Consider the following 22,499-nt stretch of genomic DNA (forward strand, 5'->3'; position numbering starts at 1 on the left):
CATTTGGACTTCATGCATAGACTTATTTGTTTTCCTAGGGAAATATTGCATTGTGTGTCTCAACCCATATGGTTTTATACTAAATAAAAATCATTAGTGTATTGTCGATAGAATTACCTCTCTCTCATAAAACTGCTTTCGTTCAACCTCGGCTACCACTCTGAGCTGCAAGTCAAGGAGACCTTGACCTTTGCCACTGTCTTTATCCAGTGTCTTGCTGGACTTGACCGGTTTGTGTCCCTTTCTGGTGGACAAGCGCTGACCTGCCAGTTCTTCTGACCGAACTCGGTCCCAGGCATACCTGAGAAAACATTTAGTAACTTTATCTATGCCAAACAAAACAAGGCCAGAGTTTTTATATTTTCAGGTTTACGGATCTGATATCCAGATTTTAAAAAACTTTCAGGGCCGTACCGGGCGGGGGGAAATTGTCCCCCCCCCTGCAAATCACACTTTTTTCTTGTTTTTTTACTCCAGAAAATAGCATAGACATCTTAGGGTTTAATTTGTATAGCGTTTCATTTGTTTATAAAAAGTCGTGCCCCCCCCCCCCCCCCCCCCCCCCCCCTGGATTTTGATCAGGGTACAGCCCTGACTTTATCAAAGAATACAAAAGAATGTTTGTTAAGAGACACCTCAGCCATAAATATCAGAAGTATATGGGAGAGCTGGGACACTACAACACGAACTCTGATGATTATATACAATGGCTCACCCAGCCAGGTGAATTAATATATCTGCCCACCCACCCCCCTCTATCCCCATTGCTGGCATCTTGGTTGGGTGGATGAGAGAATATAGGAATAAGAGTGGGTGGATGGATGGATAGATGGATGGATGGATTGCTAGATATATGGATGACTGGATGTGTGGATGAATGGATGATTGAATGTGTGGATGGATGGATGAATGGATGGATGGATGGATGGATGGATGGATGGATGGATGGATGGATGGATGGATGGATGGATGGATGGATGGATGGATGGATGGAAGGATGGATGGATGGATGGATGGATGGATGTACGGACAGATGGATGGACAGATAGATGGTGAATGTATGGGTCAGTGGGTGGGTTAATTTTGGATGGATGGATGGATGGATGGATGGATGGATGGATGGATGGATGGATGGATGGATGGAAGGATGGATGGATGGATGGATGTACGGACAGATGGATGGACAGATAGATGGTGAATGCATGGGTCAGTGGGTGGGTTAATTTTGGATGGATGGATGGATGGATGGATGGATGGATGGATGGATGGATGGATGGATGGATGGATAGATGGATGGATGGATGGATGGATGGATGGATGGATGGATGGATGGATGGATGGATGGATGGACAGACAGACAAGAATCTTACCCTTGACACCTCACTGGTGGACTTCTCTCTGCGAGACCGACAGCAACAGCGGCTGTGTAGAATTCTTCCTCTTCGTCCAGCAGAAACAGCTGGTGTTCAAGGTGAACTCGTTCAGTGGCTAGCGCGATCATCGTAACAGTCTGACCTCGCAGTCGGTCCATGATGGCCAACTTCTCCTCTTTGTGTCTCTCTCGCAGACAAATCAACAAGTTTCCACAAGTTCCTGACCCTTTAAAACACACACGAATTGATATATTATGGATCTAACAGTATATAATATTACATAATATACTTATATACTAATGGCATTAGATAAATAAAAGAGAAATGAAATAGTATTGTTTACTATGAACATGGCCCTGCTGGCTTGTACAACAAAACAATGTCTGATAAATAGAGGATAACAAATGAGTTACCAGTTATTATCAAATTTATGAGTGAAATAATTTTCAGTTATCACGAGCTTTAGCGAGTGACAAATGAAAATTATTTCACGAGGGACATAAATTTTATAATGATTGGTACCGACTTAGTTATTCTATTTATTACCTCAGCTATTTTTTCTGTGAGAGCCTTTATTTTTGACGCACATGCACAAAGGCCAACCTTTATAGAAACGACTTTATGCACTGTTCTGAGAATTGCTGCAGCTTTGTAATTTAATCACATTCATAGATAATTTTCCAAAACAAAACTCCTTTTTATTCTGCTACAAAATCTATAATGAATTGCATTAAATTGACATTTTGTTATAAATTTAACACCAAAAAACAGAGAGCCGTAAACGCAAACTCTTTAAACTACATGACGTCATTTTGTGTGTTTACCAAATCGTGATGACGTCATATTTAGTACCGACAAGGTCATTGGTTTGTAAGCGTCAAATTGTCCAATAGTATTGTTCGTTAAGACTAATGCAGAATATTTCTCACTGAGAAAATATGGAAAATATTTTCCATGTTATGAGTGATTGCTTGGGTAATAATGAGTTATACTGAACTGGCTTTGGTAGTGTAGTGGTTACACAATAACATGGGGCGAGACGTAGCCTGGTTGTAAAGGGCTTGCTTGATGTGCAGTCAGTGTGGGATCAATCTCCATTAGTGGGCCCTCTGGCTATTTTGCATCCCAGTCAGTGCACCACGATGGATATATCAGAGGCCATGATGGTATGTGCTATCCTGTCTGTGGGATGGTGCATAAAAAAAAAGAGATACCTTGCTACTAATAGAAAAATGTAGCAGTTTCCTCTCTAAGACTATAAGTAAAAATTACCAATGTTTGACATACAATAACCGATGATTAATAAATCAATGTGCTCTAGTGGTGTTGTTAAACAAATCAAACTTTTACTTTTTTAACACCATCAGACTTAATGTGCTCTAATGGCTGGAGAGTACTGGATCCACACCCACTGTCATGGACAGACAGCCCAGATAACTGAGGTGTGTGTCCATAATAGCGTGCTTGAACCATAATCCGATATAAGCACAACATAATTTGAAATAAATATATAAATATGTGAGTTTTACCCAGTAAGTCTCCTAAGCTTTACTTGACACCCAATACCCAATATATTTTTGATGAATACATTTTTACTCATACAACCATGCCTAAGCTTCAAAATTAAATATCTTAATGTACTATAATTTCATGTGTATAACCTGTGGGCTATACGTTTTAAAACATGGAAAATTGTCCCCTGCGGCTTATCTGCTGCTGCAGGTTATACAATCTTTTTGAGACAAAAAAAAAGAAGAAAAAAGCATGGTATGTCAAAATTTAATTGAACTGTTTATATTGACGAACACGTAAACTGCACCAGCTGTATCCATATTTAACCTAATCGATCACAAATGATACTAATTCAGTCATAGCATTTTAAAGGTGAAAACAACTCACTAATTGTGTTCACTAATTTGCCAGTTCAAGCTAACACTCGGAGCAGAATAACAATGGAAGCTACACACGCATATCGGTAATTAAGATCATTGGCTGACAATGGCTGGTGTTTTCATCATCAGGCGTTAACCGCTTAAGCTAATGCGGGCTATGTGTCGGACCGGGCTATCTGATCATCTTTTTTTACTCAATAACCATTTATTACCCAATGCGACTTATCCAGTGCAGCGGGCTATACGCGTTAAATTACGGTAATCAAGTCAGCTCAGTAACCATCATTAAAAACAGTATAATTAAAGGGACGGACCCTAGTTTTTAAACATTAAGGCATATTTTTCACCTAGACCCTAGTTTCAACCCGTAAAAATGGACACTAAGTTTTGTTAATTTACAAACCTGTAACAAATTTGCATACAACAGAGTGAAACAAGAGTCTGTGATGTTGAAATACCTTTAAAAATAGACTAAAACACGACTCCATGCATAGCCATTACTTCTCAGATGCACATGCGATTTTTAAAAATATGAAGAAAAAAAGCATTTTGTGCTATTAGAAACACCAGGGTGATAAGAAACACTTCGGTTGTGCGGAGATGGATAATCCAAACAATAAAATATAAGTAATATTTGATTTCAGTGATCATAAACGGCTTAGTAGTGAAAAATATGTCTTAGTGTTTAAAAACTAGGGTCTGTCCCTTTAAATGATAGTAACAACAATAATAAAAGTACTAAATTACGGCTAAAATAATAAGTGGCAGTATCAAATCAAAATTTAGTTTTAATAAAAAAGACAAAAATCTTTTTAAAAATGTTTCAGAATTACCTTCAATAAAACTCTCATAATCCTGCCTAACAATATCATCCACTTCTCTCTGTGATTTGCCTTCTGCCTGCAGTGAAGTTTTCCACTGTGTGACTCTCTGAAATCTCGTGTGGTTCACCTCGGGAAGCTCTCCCATCATGGCCCTCAGACTGGACGGCAGCACAGCCTGTGATCCCGGCATGTTCCAAACCTCACCATTGAGGGACTGCGGTCTAATACGGCGGAGCTGTTGTTTTAACTCTTGAAAAATCTCTGCGTATTCTCCTTCAACAACTGAAACAAATATCATAAATCAATATAAGTACATTGTAAAAAACTTGGATCATGTTATCTTTTCATGAAGGAAGGAAGGAAATGTTTTATTTAACCACAAACTCAACACATTTTATTTACGGATATATGGCATCGGACATATGGCTAAGGAAGCACACAGATACTGAGGGAGGAAACCTGCTGTTGCCACTTCATGGGCTACTCTTTTCGATTAGCAGCAAGGGATCTTTTATATGCACCATCCCACAGACAGGATAGCACATACCATAGCCTTTGATGTACCAATTGTGGTACACTGGCTGGAGTGAGAAATAGCCCAATGGGCCCACTGACGGGCATCGATCCCAAACCGACCGCACACCAAGCGAGCGCTTTACCACTGGGCTACGTCTCGCCCCCAACAACTGAAACAAATATCATAAATCAATATAATTACATTGTAGAAAACTTGGATCATGTTATCTTTTCATGAATACTTAACCTTTGACATATGACATTCCCCTCCCCTTCCTCCCCACTCATTCCATTAGATTGGTCTGAACATCTGAACAGCCAATGAAATGAGCCCTGGGCTTCCTGTTCTTGTCATGTGATTAACTTCTTTCATTCTCCTTCACTGTTTTCGTTTGGACATCTTAAATTATTCCAACTGTATCCATGCCATCTTAACTTTGGCGGGGTGGGACGTAGCCCAGTGGTAATGCAGTTGCTTGATGCATGGTTGGTTTGGTATCGATCCCCGTTGGTGGGCTCATTGGGCTATTTCTCATTCCAGCCAGTGCACCACAACTGGTATATCAAAGGCCGTTGTATGTGTTCTCCAATAACCGATGATTAATAAATCAATGTGCTCTAGTGGTGTTATTAAACAAAAACAAAATTTAACTTAACTTTGGCATTGCATTTAAATATGTTTTACCTTGTGGATTTGGTTTATCCACCTTTTATCTTGACTTTATTTTACTTATTTTTCATATTTCATGTTTTACAAGTCACATATAAAGAAATACACTTTTAAAGTGATTCGTGGTGGCAATCATGACCTTATTAATGCATCCTTCTGACTCATGGTTCAAATTTTAATTATGATAATTGTTTTGTCATTTAGATTAAGAAGAAGTATAAAGTTTTCCACTATTTTACATGTTGAAAATATGGAATTGATAATTATTTTGATATAGATGAAGGTAATATAAAAACAACATTTCACAGAACGTCACAATGTTTTTGAATCTGAATGGCATCACAATTTGATTGTTACAACTTTGCTTATTTGTACTATGATAATAAACTAATCCTTAATACTTCTATTTGAAGACATTAGAAAACATACAATGAAAAACTACAATAATAGTCTTGGAATTTAGTTTTTTTCATAGTTACAAAATTCCTCAGTGTTCTCAAGTTGTCTCTACTAGTTGGAGATTTGTTTTGAATGTATTTGGGATACAACAAAACAAAATGGTATATATATATAAAGGATTCATCACGAGTAGCGAATTCTATTTATCCTATAACACTTTTAAAATAGCATTATATTTGATTTTTAATAAATTATAGTACTAAAGTTGCCTTCATTGGTAATATGACATCATCATGATTAGCACAAATTAGTTTGATGTCACACATTTTAACTAAATCTTGTGAAAATGTTACGCTCAGGTATACAGGTCTTGTTGGCTTGTATACAAATGAGCCATTCATAGCAACACATTATTACCTAGAAACCTTGCAAATTTGCATACCATTATTAACCGGGTTAATACATAGAGATTATTATATGAGCTTGTTTGTCGTAATGATTTTACAAAACGAGTGTCAGGATTATTGTATTACCTAAGTGACACCAGTTTCACAAAATCAGTACGACTCACAAGCGAGTGTAACAATTTCTTTATTATTCACCTTATACAAAATTATATTTTTATGAATAACAAGCTAGGACCATGTTAAAATATTTGAAACATAACTAAAAAAGACTACGAAACGATGTCTTTTTCCGAAATGACGTCATTTTGATATGCGTTTACACAGATCTAAGATTGGGGAAGCTGCATTAAGTTATGATGTTGCTTCACAAAATTATGTCATTCGTTGTACACGTGAAATCATTATGACACATGTGGGTCATACTGGTTATATTTCCCTGAACATCTTGAACTATGTGGTTAATACACTAAATTATCCCATGGGTTTATGACATGGATATCACGGGTAAGTTATAGGATATATTTTATTACCCACCTGCTGCAAATTTTGCCATGACCATCAGGAGTTTGTCTTGGATCTGTGAGTACTTTATGTCAAGCGCTTCCATGACAAGAGCCATGCTGATGCTGTCACGGACTTTAACCTGTTTAACCTCTTCTTGTTCTACATCCAGCCCGTCATCGTAGAGCATCGCTTCAACTCCTTGTTTGTTCCATCTGAAATACAGTGGTGTATAATTATAAACGTTTTGCTGTTATACTTGAATCTGAATGGATGATATTCACTAAACCAGATTTCTGCAGAATGAAATATCTCAACTATGATAAACTGATTCAGTTATTAAAGAAATAATTGGTGACGTAACATTCATGACTAATCTGGTTCTTTAAAAGATCCAGTTACATTTTAAAAAATTAAAATGAAAAATAAATTTAATGTCAATTTTGTAAAACATGCATCAAGATGAGCATACGCAGGTTCAACTATAAACCAAGTTTGATTAAAATTTATTTTGTTTAACGACACCAGTAGAGCAGATTTATTTATTAATCATCAGCTACTGGATGTCAAACATTAATTAATTCTCGAGGAAACCTGCTAAATTTTTCCATTAGTAGCAACAAATATTTTATATGCATCATCCCATAGACAGGATAACACATACCCCAGACTTTGATAGACCAGTTGAGTTGCACTAGCTGGAACGAGAAATAGCCCAATGGGTCCACAGATAGGAATAGATCCTAGACTGACCGAATATCAGGCGAACACTTTACCAATGGACTACGTCCCACCCCAGCCATATTTCATTAATATAGGACTTGTGAATATGGAGCTAAGCAGCGAAAATTGCAAAAGTTGACCCCATTGCCCTAGGAAAAGTAATACTTATATCTTGCATTTTAACTATATCAAGGTGAAAAATGGATCATGACAAGCAGAGAGAAAATGTTTTAAGTGTATTTTGTTGTCTTGTTTTATGTGTGTGTTAATTTATCAATGTAAAGTATAACAGTCATGAATTCAGTATAAATTTGCACAGGATAGTGAAGTGAATTTCTATAATTTTTTACTGTTATACATGTACCCGTACATAAATAAATTTACCAAAACTTTAAAACAATTCTTATATACTCCATAGGTGTTTATTTAACGCAGATCTGATTGGATATTTTTAAAAACAGATACAAACAATTAAAGTTTTATATGGTTGCGTCCCATATGTGTAATTTTTTGTTAATAGTCTCCAACAACTGACAAACAATATTTATGGTTGCTATATTCATTTGACTGTAAATATTAAAATTGGAGAAAACTTGGAGTGTTTTCTCTTTTATAGAGACATCACCTGTCCTCAAACTAGTGCATATTCCCCCAAGGATAGTAGTCTGGTCCTAACGTCCCAACAGTCAATGGGATGGCTTAAAATTATTCTACTGTGCACCCCTTCCTGTTCCGGTCATGTGACTGTAACTTCCTTCTTTTTCTTTCTCTCTTATGGTTTGGACATCCTGGGTTTAGCTCCATCGTAATCTGAGCAATTTATCCTTTTTATTTGGTTTCCTTAGGGGAATATGCACTAGTTTGAGGACAGGTGATGTTGAAAAGAAATTATTTTATGTGATTAGCAATTAAAATGAACAGAATTCAGAAAACAATGGAGGATTTTCTTATATCACATACTTGTTCAGTCTTCTCCTAGCATGGAATCTTATATCTTCCATTTCCCGTTCATCTTCTTCATCAGCACCGCTCTGCTTCTAAAATTATAACAATAATAAAAAAAATCTTTAATAGTGTTTTTTTTGTGGACTTTTCATCAATACTGGACTTCATTCTTAATCTAATTGCATTTCCTCCAATTGTAAACCCATGTTGTGTATTTGAAACACTGTCCTGGTGCAGAGAACGTGGTCCTAATCACTTCGAAGACACAAGAACGTGTTCGTGAACGCATTCCTAAATGTTTCGAAGAGGCAGGAATGTTTTCCCAATCTCAAATCCCAAACTACCTTGCATGGTAGTGTGACGAGAATGCGTTCTCAGCCGTTCGCGAATACTCAGAGAAAGTGATTCAAACATCCCAACAAAATGTTAGAAATCTTCCATTGTGCTAAGGGTACCAACATCTGACCACTTGACTATCTCTCACCTTTTTTTTATATAAACCCAAAACTAAAATGGGAGATCATGTCAGTGAAAACCAAGTCACCTTAAAAATAAATTAAGAATAAAAAAATTATATATAATTAGTTTTGCATATAAAACCCCTGTAAAATGTATCATAAGAAACCCACAAACCTGAATATCTTTCAAGCATGTTAATTCCTTCTCTGTGTTGTTCATCACAAGTTCGTCTAACCGGGTTTCTTCCTCTTTCACGAGATGAGGAGGTGACGACCCAGGAATAGGTGCATCACACAACCAGCTGCGAATCTCGTCAAAATAAACGTCAATGTCGGAATAATCTCGCGAGTCCAGAAACCTGTGCCATGTCTCCAGCGAGAAGTTTTCACCATGGAATTCTTGAAACAACATCAGTGCATCCTTCAGGTTGATTCTGTGATCGCCGTTGTAGTCCAAAGCCTGGAAGTCCCAATAAGCTTGTTCTTCTACAGCCTGCCTTCTCTCTATCTCGACTAAAATGTCAATGAACTGACCCTTGGCCACACGACCATCGGATCCGCAGATCTGTTTAATGGCCGCCTCGATGTGGCTAACAGGAATGTTGCTTACATAGATGGAACTGAGAAGCTCTGATATCTGAGGTGGCGTGACATAGCCGCGTTTAGATGTGTCAAGATGGTCAAATACAAGGTCAATGTCTGTGATACCCATAGCTGATTTAGTCCCTTTTTTTTAAGAGTAGTTCTTTTCAGTACGATGGCTCAAAATATTGTTTCAGTAATATCTTCAATGGACTTCCTGTATAATAATAATTTAAAAAATCATAACAAGGTTTGTGATGACATTTATTGACATAATATTTCAGTAGAATGCTGCTGTTGTTGTTAAAGTATTTACGTGCATATATGCCACAAAGGCTTCATGCACGCCTATCACGGGCTTAATCTCTGACTTTCGCCAGTGACTAAGTCCGGGACAGGAGGGGGAGGGGGTAAGTTTGAAGTGTGCGAAATTTGGAATAAATTTTTTTAGTAAGACTAAAAAGCCCAAGTCTACGGAGAATAACCTGCACCCCAATTATGTCCGGACTCAGCAGAATGCACAAACATGAACATTTTAAAATGGAGCCAGTAAATTAAACAAGATGTCTATCGGGCTGAATTTACAAAACAAGGCTTGAAATTAACAGGTGCAGGCAGAAAATGCTGCTCAAAATTCACAATATGTTTTCTGATGATCAACTTTACAAACAGCTTTGCTTTTCATTTTATTTTAGACAATATTTGAGATATTTCAAGAATTCTTGATAGTAATATAAATCTAAAGTATTCCGCATAGTTGTTAGAATAGTCACACTACAACTTACAAGTTCACATTTACAAGTCTATTTTCGGGATACATTTTCACAACTGCTTCTCAAATTCTAGAATTTTCTTCCAACTTACAATATGAGAAGCAAAGACTGCTCCAGAAAATGATTTCCGAGCCTTGTAAAAGGTGATCATTAACCGGTACTTTTACTTTAAATGTGTGCAAGTCTTAAATAAGAACAATTTAACACTTGTGTTACTGTTGCTAACACCAATATGATTATTATAAATTATTAAATATATGTGGCTGTTTAGGGAAGTGACATATGATGTACCTTTTGTAAATTAATTTAAAACTTGTTCTTTTTCATATACCGGTACCATCGACATCCCAAACTGCGTTCGGCTAATGACAAAAACACCAAAAACACACTTGCTTATGGAAAGAATATTTTATATTTTTCAGTTACAGTACATGATAAAAAATATATTCTAATCAGTTAACGAAAACAAATTAAACAACATGGATGTAAAATATATCCATTCTAGTAAACAAAAGTGTAACACCATACAGTAATAAGGAAAGGGTGGTCGTTTGTGTGTTCAGGCATATACATTTGGATAAATAACCATTCCTCGCATGCATGGTTCTTCATTTATAATTTTTAAAGCCATTACATGATAAAATATGTTTCTTAATTAAGCACAGCTGAGGAACACTTTGTTCAATTTTTTGTTTAATTAAAAACTTCAGTTTGTCAAAAGTTCTGATCTGGTCTGCATTTTATCAAGACCCACCGCTGACAGTAAGATGTCACTATAGATAGCCATTATGTTCATACCAGTGAACAGTTTGTAAAATATCAATTTTATAATGAATTGATTCTTAATTAACACAATTTATACACTCAAAATTATTTACAATGGTTACAAATGAATTATTTATGTCTACTATTCACTACAGTAGAGGCACAAAAATGTAGCATACCTTTTGTAAACTGAATTTAATAACTGAAAACAACTGTGACATATGCACCAAATATTAATTCATCTTCCACCATTTTAAGTGAATTTCTATGAATCAAATGGACCTGATATTGGTAATTTTAAGGAATAAACAAAAATGACTTGATGGTTTACAGGGTTTGTAAGGTTTTGTATTTAGATACTTACTTGTCTCAACTTTGTTGATAATAAGGGCCAGGACATAGCCAAGTGGAAAAGAACTAGCCTCATCTGTTGGTGGCCCACTGGGATATTTCTCATCCCAGCCAGTGCACTAGTATGTCAAAGGCCGTGGTATGCACTATCCTGTCTGTGGAATGGTACATATAAAAGATCCCTTGCTACTAATGGAAAAATGTAGCGGGTTTCCTTTCTAAGACTATATGTCAGAATTACCAAATGTTTGACAGCCAATAGCCGATAATTAATAAATCAATGTGTTCTAGTGGTGTCGTTAAACAAAACAAACACTAACTTTATTGATAATGAAAATGTTCTCGAAGTGTGAAGAAAAACCTTACAAATGAACGACAAGCAAATGACAACAAATTGAATCTGGGGCGGATCTAGAGGTCCGGACACCTTGGACCCCCCCCCCTCTCAAATTTGAGAAATGTCCCTTTTATTTAGGATTTTTAGGTTTTTTAGAAATTTATTTATTTATTCTGTCAATGTATAGAACACTGTAGAAAACGTCTGCCAGCGTCCCTGTTGTAGCACTATTATATTATGGTCCATGTGTGTAATTTTTCAATAGTGCCTTTTCATAATGTTATGGTGCCCTTTTTGTCTTGGACCCCCCTCATCAGAAAAGCTGGATCCGCCCCAGTGAATGTTGATTGCTCGAACCGTGCACGAGAAAACAAACTGAACAGAGTTAGACGCAGACTGCAGATGATACTGTATTCTACGTATTTAGAAAAAGGCACCATATGATTTAAAATTCTCTACTAAAGTACTATATCGTACAGTCATACAATTTCGATTGACATATGTTTTCGATACTTTGTTTGTAACTGCATGTATCGCGAGATTATGCGAAATGTTACGTCACTATCAACCTGAATATAAACAATGAAGTGTCTTTTTTCTTTCAATATTGAAAATGCTTCAAGTCAAGCTGCCAACTTTATGTTTTAATTAAAATACCATAAATATTGTGTGCATGTTATCAGTGTTTCCTAATGCTATATTTTGGTACTAATGAAATGTCTCACATAGCGAAATTCAGGTATCACAAATCCCTGTAAAGTTATCATCTGCAACACTGACATCTGACCTACAAAAGTTAGACAATATACCACGTGATCAGTACACTGAACAATTAAATTTATGGAAGGCTGGTTGGGTTCTCTCTTATGTCATTCACAGCAAAGTTTTTTTCAGTACTTTCTGGTGGGGGCATATTTACATGTACATTTACTACAAATCAAGGTAGATTAGTGGAGTTTGATTTTTTGAAAATATATAGTTCTGTACCTCTGAGTACTTAAGGTGGCAATCCGAATTTTGGTACCGTTGATATGTACAACAAGAGGATTAGACATTAACCTATGACAAAAACACAATGTAAATATGTTTTCAGTGAACATTGCTTATTGGTCTAAACATTATTCAATATTTTTTTAAAGTTACAAACATTTCATGATTTTATTTTCAAAGGAAGATTTGGATGTAAATTATTGCACTAGCATAACAAGGACAAAAATAGACAACCCATGAAACTAGCGAAAACATATGACGTTTGTCAGAATATAACGGAAACACCTGTATGACTTAGCTGCTAGTTTTTTGGGGAGGAAAACTTGGCGTTCAAGGGGGATTATCACTGTTTTTCACAATATACTAATGTGACTTGAAAAAGGTAAAGTATTATTGTATGTATGAAGTATTGTTTTTATTATCTTTAAACTTTTTGCTTATCATATTGAAAACATATGACGCCAGGATATATTACATAATTGTTACAAACTGCACTGCAATGAATTCTACATGGGATTATCTTCTTAAATAAGTATGATGTAATAATATAATACCATTTGGCTAATTCACTTTTCTGATAAAATTTCACTGTCAGAAAACAAATTAAAAATTGAAAAGGTAAAAAAAGAAGAAAACCAACAAAAAAAACCCCCTAATTATTCCGATCAAGATAAATTAAATTTGTAACAAAAACAATAAAATATCAGAAAGAGTTCCGAACACTAGTATTAGCATGCTGAAACTGTAACCCTAAGTTTGGGCCTAAGCCTGAATATACTGAATGCATTGCTGGATCGATCGAAAGTCTTGACAAAACGTGACCATAAGTTGAATGCCATAACATAACTCAATTAACTGGAGTGCATGAAATGAGTTTTAGCTGTAATACTAACTAAGAATTGTATTTTAGGCAGTGTAGATCACGAATAGAATAAGCCGAACACAGCAAATGACATACATTGATGCGAATCAATACGTTATTTCACTGTTTCACTTGAAAACAAACTTTTCACTTCCGCAACCAATTTGTCAGCCATGTTGTTTACATGTTTCCCAGCGCCCAATGACGTTTTGGCTGAGCCAATAAAACACGCGGGCACCGCTTGTAGACTGGTTTATTTACGTGCACCGTTACCCCGATCAATCGCCTTACAAATGTTATGTAAACACGGTTAAAGCTGCATTATCTGTATATTATATATTTTACTAATGCAACATAAAAACATGACTACAGTTTTAATAAACTCGAACTTGTGCTTTCGCTAGTAAAACACGTTAATGTTCGCTAGACTGATTTTTTTTTACGCTACACAGTAAATTGAATTACCAATTCTGTAACCAATCAAATAGTTCGCGAATGTTAGCGAAACGTTTTCTGGCTAAACTTGGGGCAGATATATCGCCAATGAATGAATCAATGAATGCATGTACGGATGAATGAATGAATGAATGAATGAATGAATGAATGAATGAATGAATGAATGAATGAATGAATGAATGAATGGATGAATGGATGGATCAATCAACCAAGCAAGCCAGCCAATAAATCAATCATTTATTATTTTCACGTCATACAGACATGAACAATAATATCAAACAGCAAGAAAAGAAAAACAAGGCGTAGTTACAATGGTTACTGTCAGTCTCCTAGCATAATTATAATTTATAGGGCCTACTGGTAACAGTTTTTAACAAGTGACAATGTCATCAGGTTACTGAAAGTAGAAGACGTCTTTATTCAAACATTCAACAACAGGCGGGATTTATCTCAGTCGGTTAAATGCTCGCTTAATGTGCTTCCGTCGCAGGGTCGAACCCAATCTAATTAAAATTAGCTCCACTATTACATGTTAAAATTAGCTCCACTATTACATGTGGATCTAACACCAGCCAGTTGGAGCTCATGTCCACCAATCAAAACCTTACTTGCAGAATCCTGCCAGTGATTAAAAATAATTTGAAAACATTCCGAATTATCCTGAGGGTATACGACATGTTTCGTGTGAATTACGAATGCCTTAAAACATGTTTTATTTTATAAAATAAATAATTTGTAATGTAAAACTGAAGACTGATTTAGTTTTTTTTTATTTTATAAATAAATAAATAATTTTCAATGTAAAATTGAAGACTGATAACCCACCCCGTACGTATTGGTATGGTTCGCTGTACTGCGGCCACTAAAATAGACTCGCCCGATATTTTTAGAATTTGTATGCTCCCAAATAACGTTATAAAAGGCGAAGTGTGATTGGTCAATATTTAAATTATTATTTACAAACGAAATGTTACCTGGACATTGGGGACTACGCAGTGTTGTTAGTTTTAAATCACTGGCAGGATTCTGCAAGTAAGGTTTTGATTGGTGGACATGAGCTCCAATTGGCTGGTGTTAGATCCACATGTAATAGTGGAGCTAATTTTAATTAGATTGGGTCGAACCACCTCGGTGGATCCATTTAACTGATTTGGTTTCTTCTCGTTCCAACCAGTGCATCACAACTGGTCAAAGGCTTTCCTGTCAGTGGGAAAGAGCATATAAAAGATCCCTTGCTGTATTAAGAAAAATGTAGCGGGTTACCTCTGATGACTACTCTACATGTCTAAATTACCAAATGTTTCATACCCAATAGCCAGTGACTAATTAATCAATGTCCTCTAGTGGTGTCGGGGGGGGGGGGGGGGGGGGGCGTAGCCCAGTTGTAAAGCGCTCGCTCAGTGCGCGGTCGGTCTGGAATCGATCCCCGTCGGTGGGCCCATTGGGCTATTTCTCGTTCCAGCCAGTGCACCACGACTGGCATATCAAAGGCCGTGGTGTGTACTACCCTGTCTGTGGGATGGTGCATATAAAAGATCCCTTGCAGCTAATCGAAAAGAGTAGCCCATGAAGGGCGACAGCGGGTTTCTTCTCTCAATATATGTGTGGTCCATATGTCTGACGCCATATAACCGTAAATAAAATGTGTTTAGTGTGTCGTTAAATAAAACATTTCCAGCACTTGGGGGGGGGGGGGGGGGGGCACTTGCCCCTCCTGTCTCTCCACTCCCCTGTGTCGTACACTTAATTATGAGGGTTGGAACCACAAACATGATCAAAGTCAGTTTATATACGAGGGGCAGACAAATATACCGTTGACACACCAAACTCTAAACCGGGTCAACCCGGATTGATTCGGATAGGATACGGGTCGTGACACACCAAATACGGGTTCCAAACCGGGTCAACCCGGTTTGGTTTCAATTCACATATGTATGTGGATTGAGCAACACGCTTACGGGTCAGTTCGGTTTGGGATTTCGGTGTGTCAACGGTACATTGGCGAATACGCATGAGTTCAAAGATTTTATTTTATTGCAGCACTGTTCAAAGCTTCTGCTGTAGCCATTGGTTTCCATCTCACTAGATATCCTTACATATATCTTCTTATTTCTAACTAAACCATCCAACTGGCCTTGAATACTGTCGTCGGACCATATTTTGATCAAGCATAGTACTTCTTCATACGTCCACGGTCGGGATGTTTCCTCCATTTTTGTGTTTGATGCGAAAAGGAACTTTCCAATGTCCCACAATCCTTAGCAGTGTATGACGTCATGTGTTGGAATTCCGCACAAAGCTAGCTCTAAGAACCGTATTCGGTGTGTCTGGGTCCAAACCGGGTTGACCCGTATTGGTCGCCGGTGTGTCAACGGTAAAGGCAATTCGGGTCAACACAGATCAATCCGGATTGATACGCATTGGACAGAACCGTATTTGGTGTGTCAACGGTAATAGTAAGTTTACAAAACATATATATTCTGGAGTACACATGTATATGTCAAACTGCAGCAAACTCAATTCACATTTTTATTCTATGCTCATCTCTTTATTTTTCAATATAGTCCCCACCACATTTGTGGCATTAGTTTTAAAGTGGTGGCATTTGTCTTAAAGGGACACGCCCTAGTTACGGCTAGTTGTTAACCATTACGGCGTTGTTTTTCGCTATTAAACCCATTTTTTCACAAATAAAATTGCACTTTACTTACATTTTATTATTTAGAATACACATTTTCATTTACCTGAAGTGCTTTTTGGTAATCCTAGTAATCCTGATGTTTGTAAAACCACGAAATGCATTTTTTTTATTTCTTAAAATGCCGCGCGCACTCGAGAAAAAACCGTTAAGCAAGCGAGGTCCAATCTATTTTTTAGAGGGAATCTTCCTGTGTAAACGTCACAGACGTTGGTATACCACGTGACCGTTATCAATTTGGTTCGGTTTGTTTTTTCGTGCACGGTTCGCGCAATCAACATCCGATTTGTTGTCGTTTGCTTGTTGTTCATTTGTGAGATATTTCTTCACAGTTCGTGAACATTTTCAGTAACAATAAAGTTCAGACAAGTAAGTGTCTCAATACAAAACGTTACAAACCCTTAAAATCAATAATTTTGCTAAGTCTTACGATATCTGGAGAGGGGATACAACCAGGACAGAACAGTTGGAACATGTCCAGGAGAGGTGAAAGGAACGCACCCCAAGTCTGTGAAATTTGTCGTGACGTAGGCATTGTTGTGCTTCGAGCGACATCTACCGGTGACATCAGAATACTAACTTTCAAAATTATTTCAAGCAATTGGGACATAGGGATTCCCATGGTATTTATCGATATAAAACCTGCTTTTTCACACCATTTGATAAAAACGTGATCTAAGTGTGTTACAGGTTTGTAGATTAACCAAATTATAATTTATTTTCGCTGGATGGAACTAGGGTGTGCGGCTTTAAAGTGCTGGCCTAGTTTTCCAGTTCCTTGGTCATAGAGTTCAATGTTCTGTAAGTTCAACCACCGTAAAACCTGCTGTTCTCGCGTCCTGGTTACCTGGCAACTTTTCCGTGTGACGGACTCAAATCCTGCTGTGGTTGGTTTACCGTAACTATTCTGTTTTCCAACATTTCTGTTTCAAGTCATGTAATTTTGTTTAGTGTATTTGCTGTCATCACATTTCACTTCAACTTATTTTAATGCTTATATCCAATTAAGGTTCAAGCACGCTGTCCTGGATACACGCGCGCGCGCGCGCGCACACACACACACACACACACACACACACACACCCTACCTCAGCTATCTGTCCAGGACAGTGGGTTAGTTGATAATCGTTAGTAGTTAGTGGGAGAGAAGAGGGTGTAGTGCCCTTACACCTACCTACCCATCAAGTTGTTAAAATTCGCTCTGGGTGGGAACCGGTACCGGGCAGCGAACCCTGTACCTACCAGCCTTATTTTTTGTCCGATGGCTTAACCACGACGCCACCGAGGCTGGTTGTCATCACAGTCATAGTTCTGCCGCTTCTCACAATCTTTAGCCGTCACTCATCCGTTTCTAAACTATGCACACGACTTTGTCACAATCTGAAGACTTGCCATTGCGTTCCAGTATACTTTGACCATCTGACGATGAATGTCCGTTGCAGGCACATTCCTAGCATTTAAGAAATAACTAATTGCTACATGGACATCTTCTTTGGACACTGCTCCAGTCGAGTGGCCATCTTTGATAAACGGTCGTCACTACGCAGACACAATACAGTGCTGCCACACGACATGTTTTCAGAGCCGTACCCTCCGGGAGGGGTGGGGTGGGTGGCAATTGCCTCCCTGAGAATCTCACTTTTTTTCCTTTTTTTTCACTCCAAAAAATAGCACATACATCTCAGGGTTTAATTTGTATAGTGTTTTATTTGTTTATAAAAAGTAATGCCCCCCCCCCCCCCCCGGATTTTGATCAGGGTACAGTACTGTTTTTCAGCGAGCGCTTTACCACTGGGCTACGTCTCGCCCCCCCCCCCCCCCCCCAAATACAATTTAATGATCTCATGTACATGTATATTAATACTGGGATGGTGGCGGGATCACCAACAATCATAATAAAGGAAATATAGGCCTAAAATCGATAAAACGTAAACATAGTTTTATAGCCTATGCATTAGCTAACTGGAATAAATATGTGCATGGGCAATAGCTTTTTCGTGGAGTAACCTATTACTAAGAAATAGTCGTAAATAGTTATTGATGGTTTACAAACACAATGATGTGCGATTAGTTTACCAAGGACTGGGACGAGTTGGTAACTTTTGGACAGTTTGATGCAAGATCGGTGCCTATTAAATTATTATATCTATTAATTTTATTTTATTTTTATTTATTTATTCTTAATTCACTTTAATTTAAGCCCCGGGATCAAATACGCAATTTCTGGTATAACAAATTGTGGTCTATGATGTCGATGCCGACGATGGGAACAATGGCCTTCTTCTCATGTATTCTTCACCAAGTGTTAGTTCATTAATTTTTAGTTTACTTTTCGTGATCATATCCAATTAACATTCAGTGACGGATCCAGAAAATACATTTAGGGGATCCTCTGTGACATGTTCTGAAGGGATTCTTCGGATTCTTCAACGTCCCCCCCCCCCCCCCCCAATTTTTTAATAATAATAAAAACCCCACCATAGGCATTCATGCACGCTATACGTGACGCACACACACATACACACACACACACACACAAAGAGAGAGAGAGAGAGAGAGAGGGGCTGCTGATAAAATATGCATCCCTTCATCAAGTGGGGGGGGGGGGGAGGGGGGCGGGACGTAGCCCAGTGGTACAGCGTTCGCTCGATGCGAGGTCGGTCTGGGATCGATTCCCGTCGGTGGACCCACTGGGCTATTTCTCGCTCCAGCCAGTGCACCACGACTGGTATATCAAAGACCGTGGTATGTACTACCCTATCTGTGGGATGGTGCATATAAAAGATCCCTTGCTGCTAATCGAAAAGAGTAGTCCATGAAGTGGCGACAGCGGGTTTCCTCTCTCAATACCTGTGTGGTCCTTAACGATATGTCTGACGCCATATATAAACCGTAAATAAAATGTGTTAAGTGTATCGTTAAATAAAACATTTCTTTCTTTATCTGTCTCTAATGGCGGAGATCTATAAGATATTTTTAGGTTTACCCAAGGGCATGTTTAAATTTAGATTTCTTTTATTGCCCTGTGTATAAATTAATTAAGATACACGCAGGTATTCCTGCTCAACTGTCAGTCAAGACCAACGATTTCAGTAGCGCTTAAAACGTCTTGTTGTTTAACTAAATTTAGATGACAGGTTGGAACAGGTTTATTCGTAATTATTCAATCCATCACTCAGAGCAAATACTAAAGATGACAGAAGGTATACATTGCACAGTTTATGGGCCGGTATTTGGAAAATAATGAGTAGGTTAGCTAGTGTAACTGATACGTCAAGGGGGTATTAAATATTTCGACATCTGGAGGCAGTTCTATACTTTTTGATATATATTATTTTAGTATGATTAATTTTCATTTTAACTTAATTTTCATATTTATATCCAATTAAGGTACAAGCACGCTGTTCTGGGCACACAACGCAGCTATCTGCTGGGTTGTCTTAGTTAATGGTTGGTGAGAGACGTCGGTATAGTGACTTTAATTCTACGTTCGAGTTGATACCTGGAGGCGAACCCAGTACTAACAGCTTTAAGGCCAATGGCTATGTTACGGTATTTCGGCGGCCATTTTCGGCAGTCATTTTGAAATTATGCTAATTACGTCAACCTCCACATTTCATTTCAACTTATTTTCGTGCTTGTATCCAATTAAAGTTCAAGCACGCTGTCCTGGGCACAAACCTCAGCTATCTGGGCTGTCTGTCCAGGACAGTGGGTTAATTGTTAACTGGTTAGTGGTTAGTGAGTAAGAAGAGGATGTAGTGGCCTTACGCCTACCCACTAAGCCCTTAAGAACTCGCTCTGGGTTGGAGCCGGCTGCGAACTCTGTACCTACCAGCCTGTAGTCCGATGGCTTAACCACGATGCCACCGAGGCCGGTCAACTTCCACAATCACAAAAATGGTGCCAATCGATACCTTGAGGTCAAACATATAATTATAGACATAATGATTAGCTTCCTATATCATTTCCATTGTACTTTATGAGATATACCGGCCTCGATGGCGTCGTGGTTAGGCCATCGGTCTACAGGCTGGTAGTTACTGGGTTCGGATCCCAGTCGAGGCATGGGATTTTTAATCCAGATACCGACTCAAAACCCTGGGTGAGTGCTACGCAAGGCTCAATGGGTAGGTGTAAACCACTTGCACCAACCAGTGATCCATAACTGGTTCAACAAAGGCAAGGGTTTGTGCTATCCTAACTGTGGGAAGCGCAAATATAAGATCCCTTGCTGCCTGTCGTAAAAGAGTAGCCTATGTGGCGACAGCGGGTTCCCTCTAAAAAAACACAACAACAACCCAGTGTCAGAATGACCATATGTTTGACGTTCAATAGCCGATGATAAGATAAAAAAATCAATGTGTTCTAGTGGCATCGTTAAATAAAACAAACTTTACTTTATGAAATATGGTCATTAAGCAGACGTGCCCTAAAAGGGTGTATTTTGGGGATAGGATTAACTTCGGGTTACTACAGGCCCCGTGGGCATCATAACAACAACACGAGGTAACAACATAAAAATTGGATTGCTCTGAAAAGGAAATGTTTTATTTAACGACGCACTCACATTTTATTTACGGTTATATGACGTCAGATCTTGAGAGAGGAAACCCGCTGTCGCCACTTCATGGGCTACTCTTTTCGATTAGCAGCAAGGGATCTTTTAAATGCACCATCCCATATACAGGATAGCTCATACCTTTGATATGCCAGTCGTGGTGTACTGGCTGGGGCGAGAAATAAACCAATGGGCCCACTGACGAGGATCGATCCTAGACCGACCGCGCATCGAGCGAGCGCGGTACTACTGGGCTACGTCTCGCCCAAAAAGATTGCTCTGAACACATAGTGACGAAAGTTTAGGCCAATATGTGGGACTCCGCTCAAAACAATGATCGACTGATGAGCTATAAGACTTGGAGCCACTTTCAAATCGAAGTAAAATATGGTAATTTTGTACCGATTGTGTACAGGTTACACACCACCATTAATTACTCCATGCAGAACGTTCAATACAATTATCGATGTCAGAATATATTCTGTGAAAAATACAACACTATCGAGAGAGTCATGTGACTACTAATTTTAGGGAGTGCTCTCATCCGACAAGTACCGTGCAAAAAAATCAACATAGGTCGACCACACAATTTTTTTTCTTCAGTTAACAGCTACAGCATGTAACGACACGACACATGATGGATTGTTGTCTATAGCAATAAATAATGTTAAAACTTTGTTAGTAAGACTTAAACAATCGAAATAAATCAAAGTGAATAAGCTATGGGTGTCTAATAGGAAGGAAATGTTTTTATATTAACGACGCACCCAACACATTTTATTTACTGTTAAATGGCGTCGGACATATGGTTAAGGACCACATAGATTTTGAGGAAGGAAACCTGCTGTCGCCATTTCATGAGCTACTCTTCGATTAGCAGCAAGGGATCTTTTATATGCATCATCCCATAGACAGGCTAGCACATACCACGGCTTCTGATGTACCAGTCGTGGTGCACTGGCTGGAGCGAGAAATATCCCACTGACGGGGATCGATCCCAAACCGACCGCGCATCAAGCGAGTGCTTTACCACTGGACTACGTCTCGCCCTGATTGTTTAATAATGATATAGTTCATGAAACTAATATTGTCATGTTAGCCTTTTGGCACAGATGGGCTCTGTATCGAAAACATACATACTTTACCTGCATATCTTAGCCAAATGTTTTTAGAATTTTGCATATATACGAACTACACCAGATTCAAAATTCTAATCAAAGAAAAGCTTGAGGTAGAAACGACACACAGACTTTAATTAAAGACTGACAGTCACACAGGGCGGTTCTGGTGAATACACAATCCGCCTCATCGTACCATATCCATCTATCCGCCCGTCCGTCCGTCCGTCCTTCCCTCCGCCCGCCCACCCATCCATCCATCCTCTATACATCTACACATCATCCAGCCAATCTGCCA

The 22,499-nt window shown here is 38.2% G+C and overlaps 1 protein-coding gene across 1 annotated transcript in view; it reads right to left on the reverse strand.

Annotated features, from left to right (window-relative positions):
- LOC121368777 overlaps nucleotides 1-13,565 on the reverse strand; it is a 72,049-nt gene extending 58,484 nt beyond the window's left edge. Inside the window, exons 1-7 of the mRNA XM_041493524.1 lie at nucleotides 13,465-13,565; nucleotides 8,884-9,507; nucleotides 8,266-8,342; nucleotides 6,616-6,797; nucleotides 4,099-4,371; nucleotides 1,371-1,599; nucleotides 118-301 (exon numbers count right to left, since the gene is read on the reverse strand). Coding sequence (XP_041349458.1) covers nucleotides 118-301; nucleotides 1,371-1,599; nucleotides 4,099-4,371; nucleotides 6,616-6,797; nucleotides 8,266-8,342; nucleotides 8,884-9,420 — 1,482 coding nt within the window. The 5' untranslated portion in view covers nucleotides 9,421-9,507; nucleotides 13,465-13,565. The remainder of the gene's footprint in view (nucleotides 1-117; nucleotides 302-1,370; nucleotides 1,600-4,098; nucleotides 4,372-6,615; nucleotides 6,798-8,265; nucleotides 8,343-8,883; nucleotides 9,508-13,464) is intronic.
- Between the last annotated feature and the right edge of the window lie 8,934 nt (nucleotides 13,566-22,499).

This window comes from Gigantopelta aegis, chromosome 3 (assembly GCF_016097555.1).
Source record: "Gigantopelta aegis isolate Gae_Host chromosome 3, Gae_host_genome, whole genome shotgun sequence".
Classification (NCBI taxonomy): domain Eukaryota; kingdom Metazoa; phylum Mollusca; class Gastropoda; order Neomphalida; family Peltospiridae; genus Gigantopelta; species Gigantopelta aegis.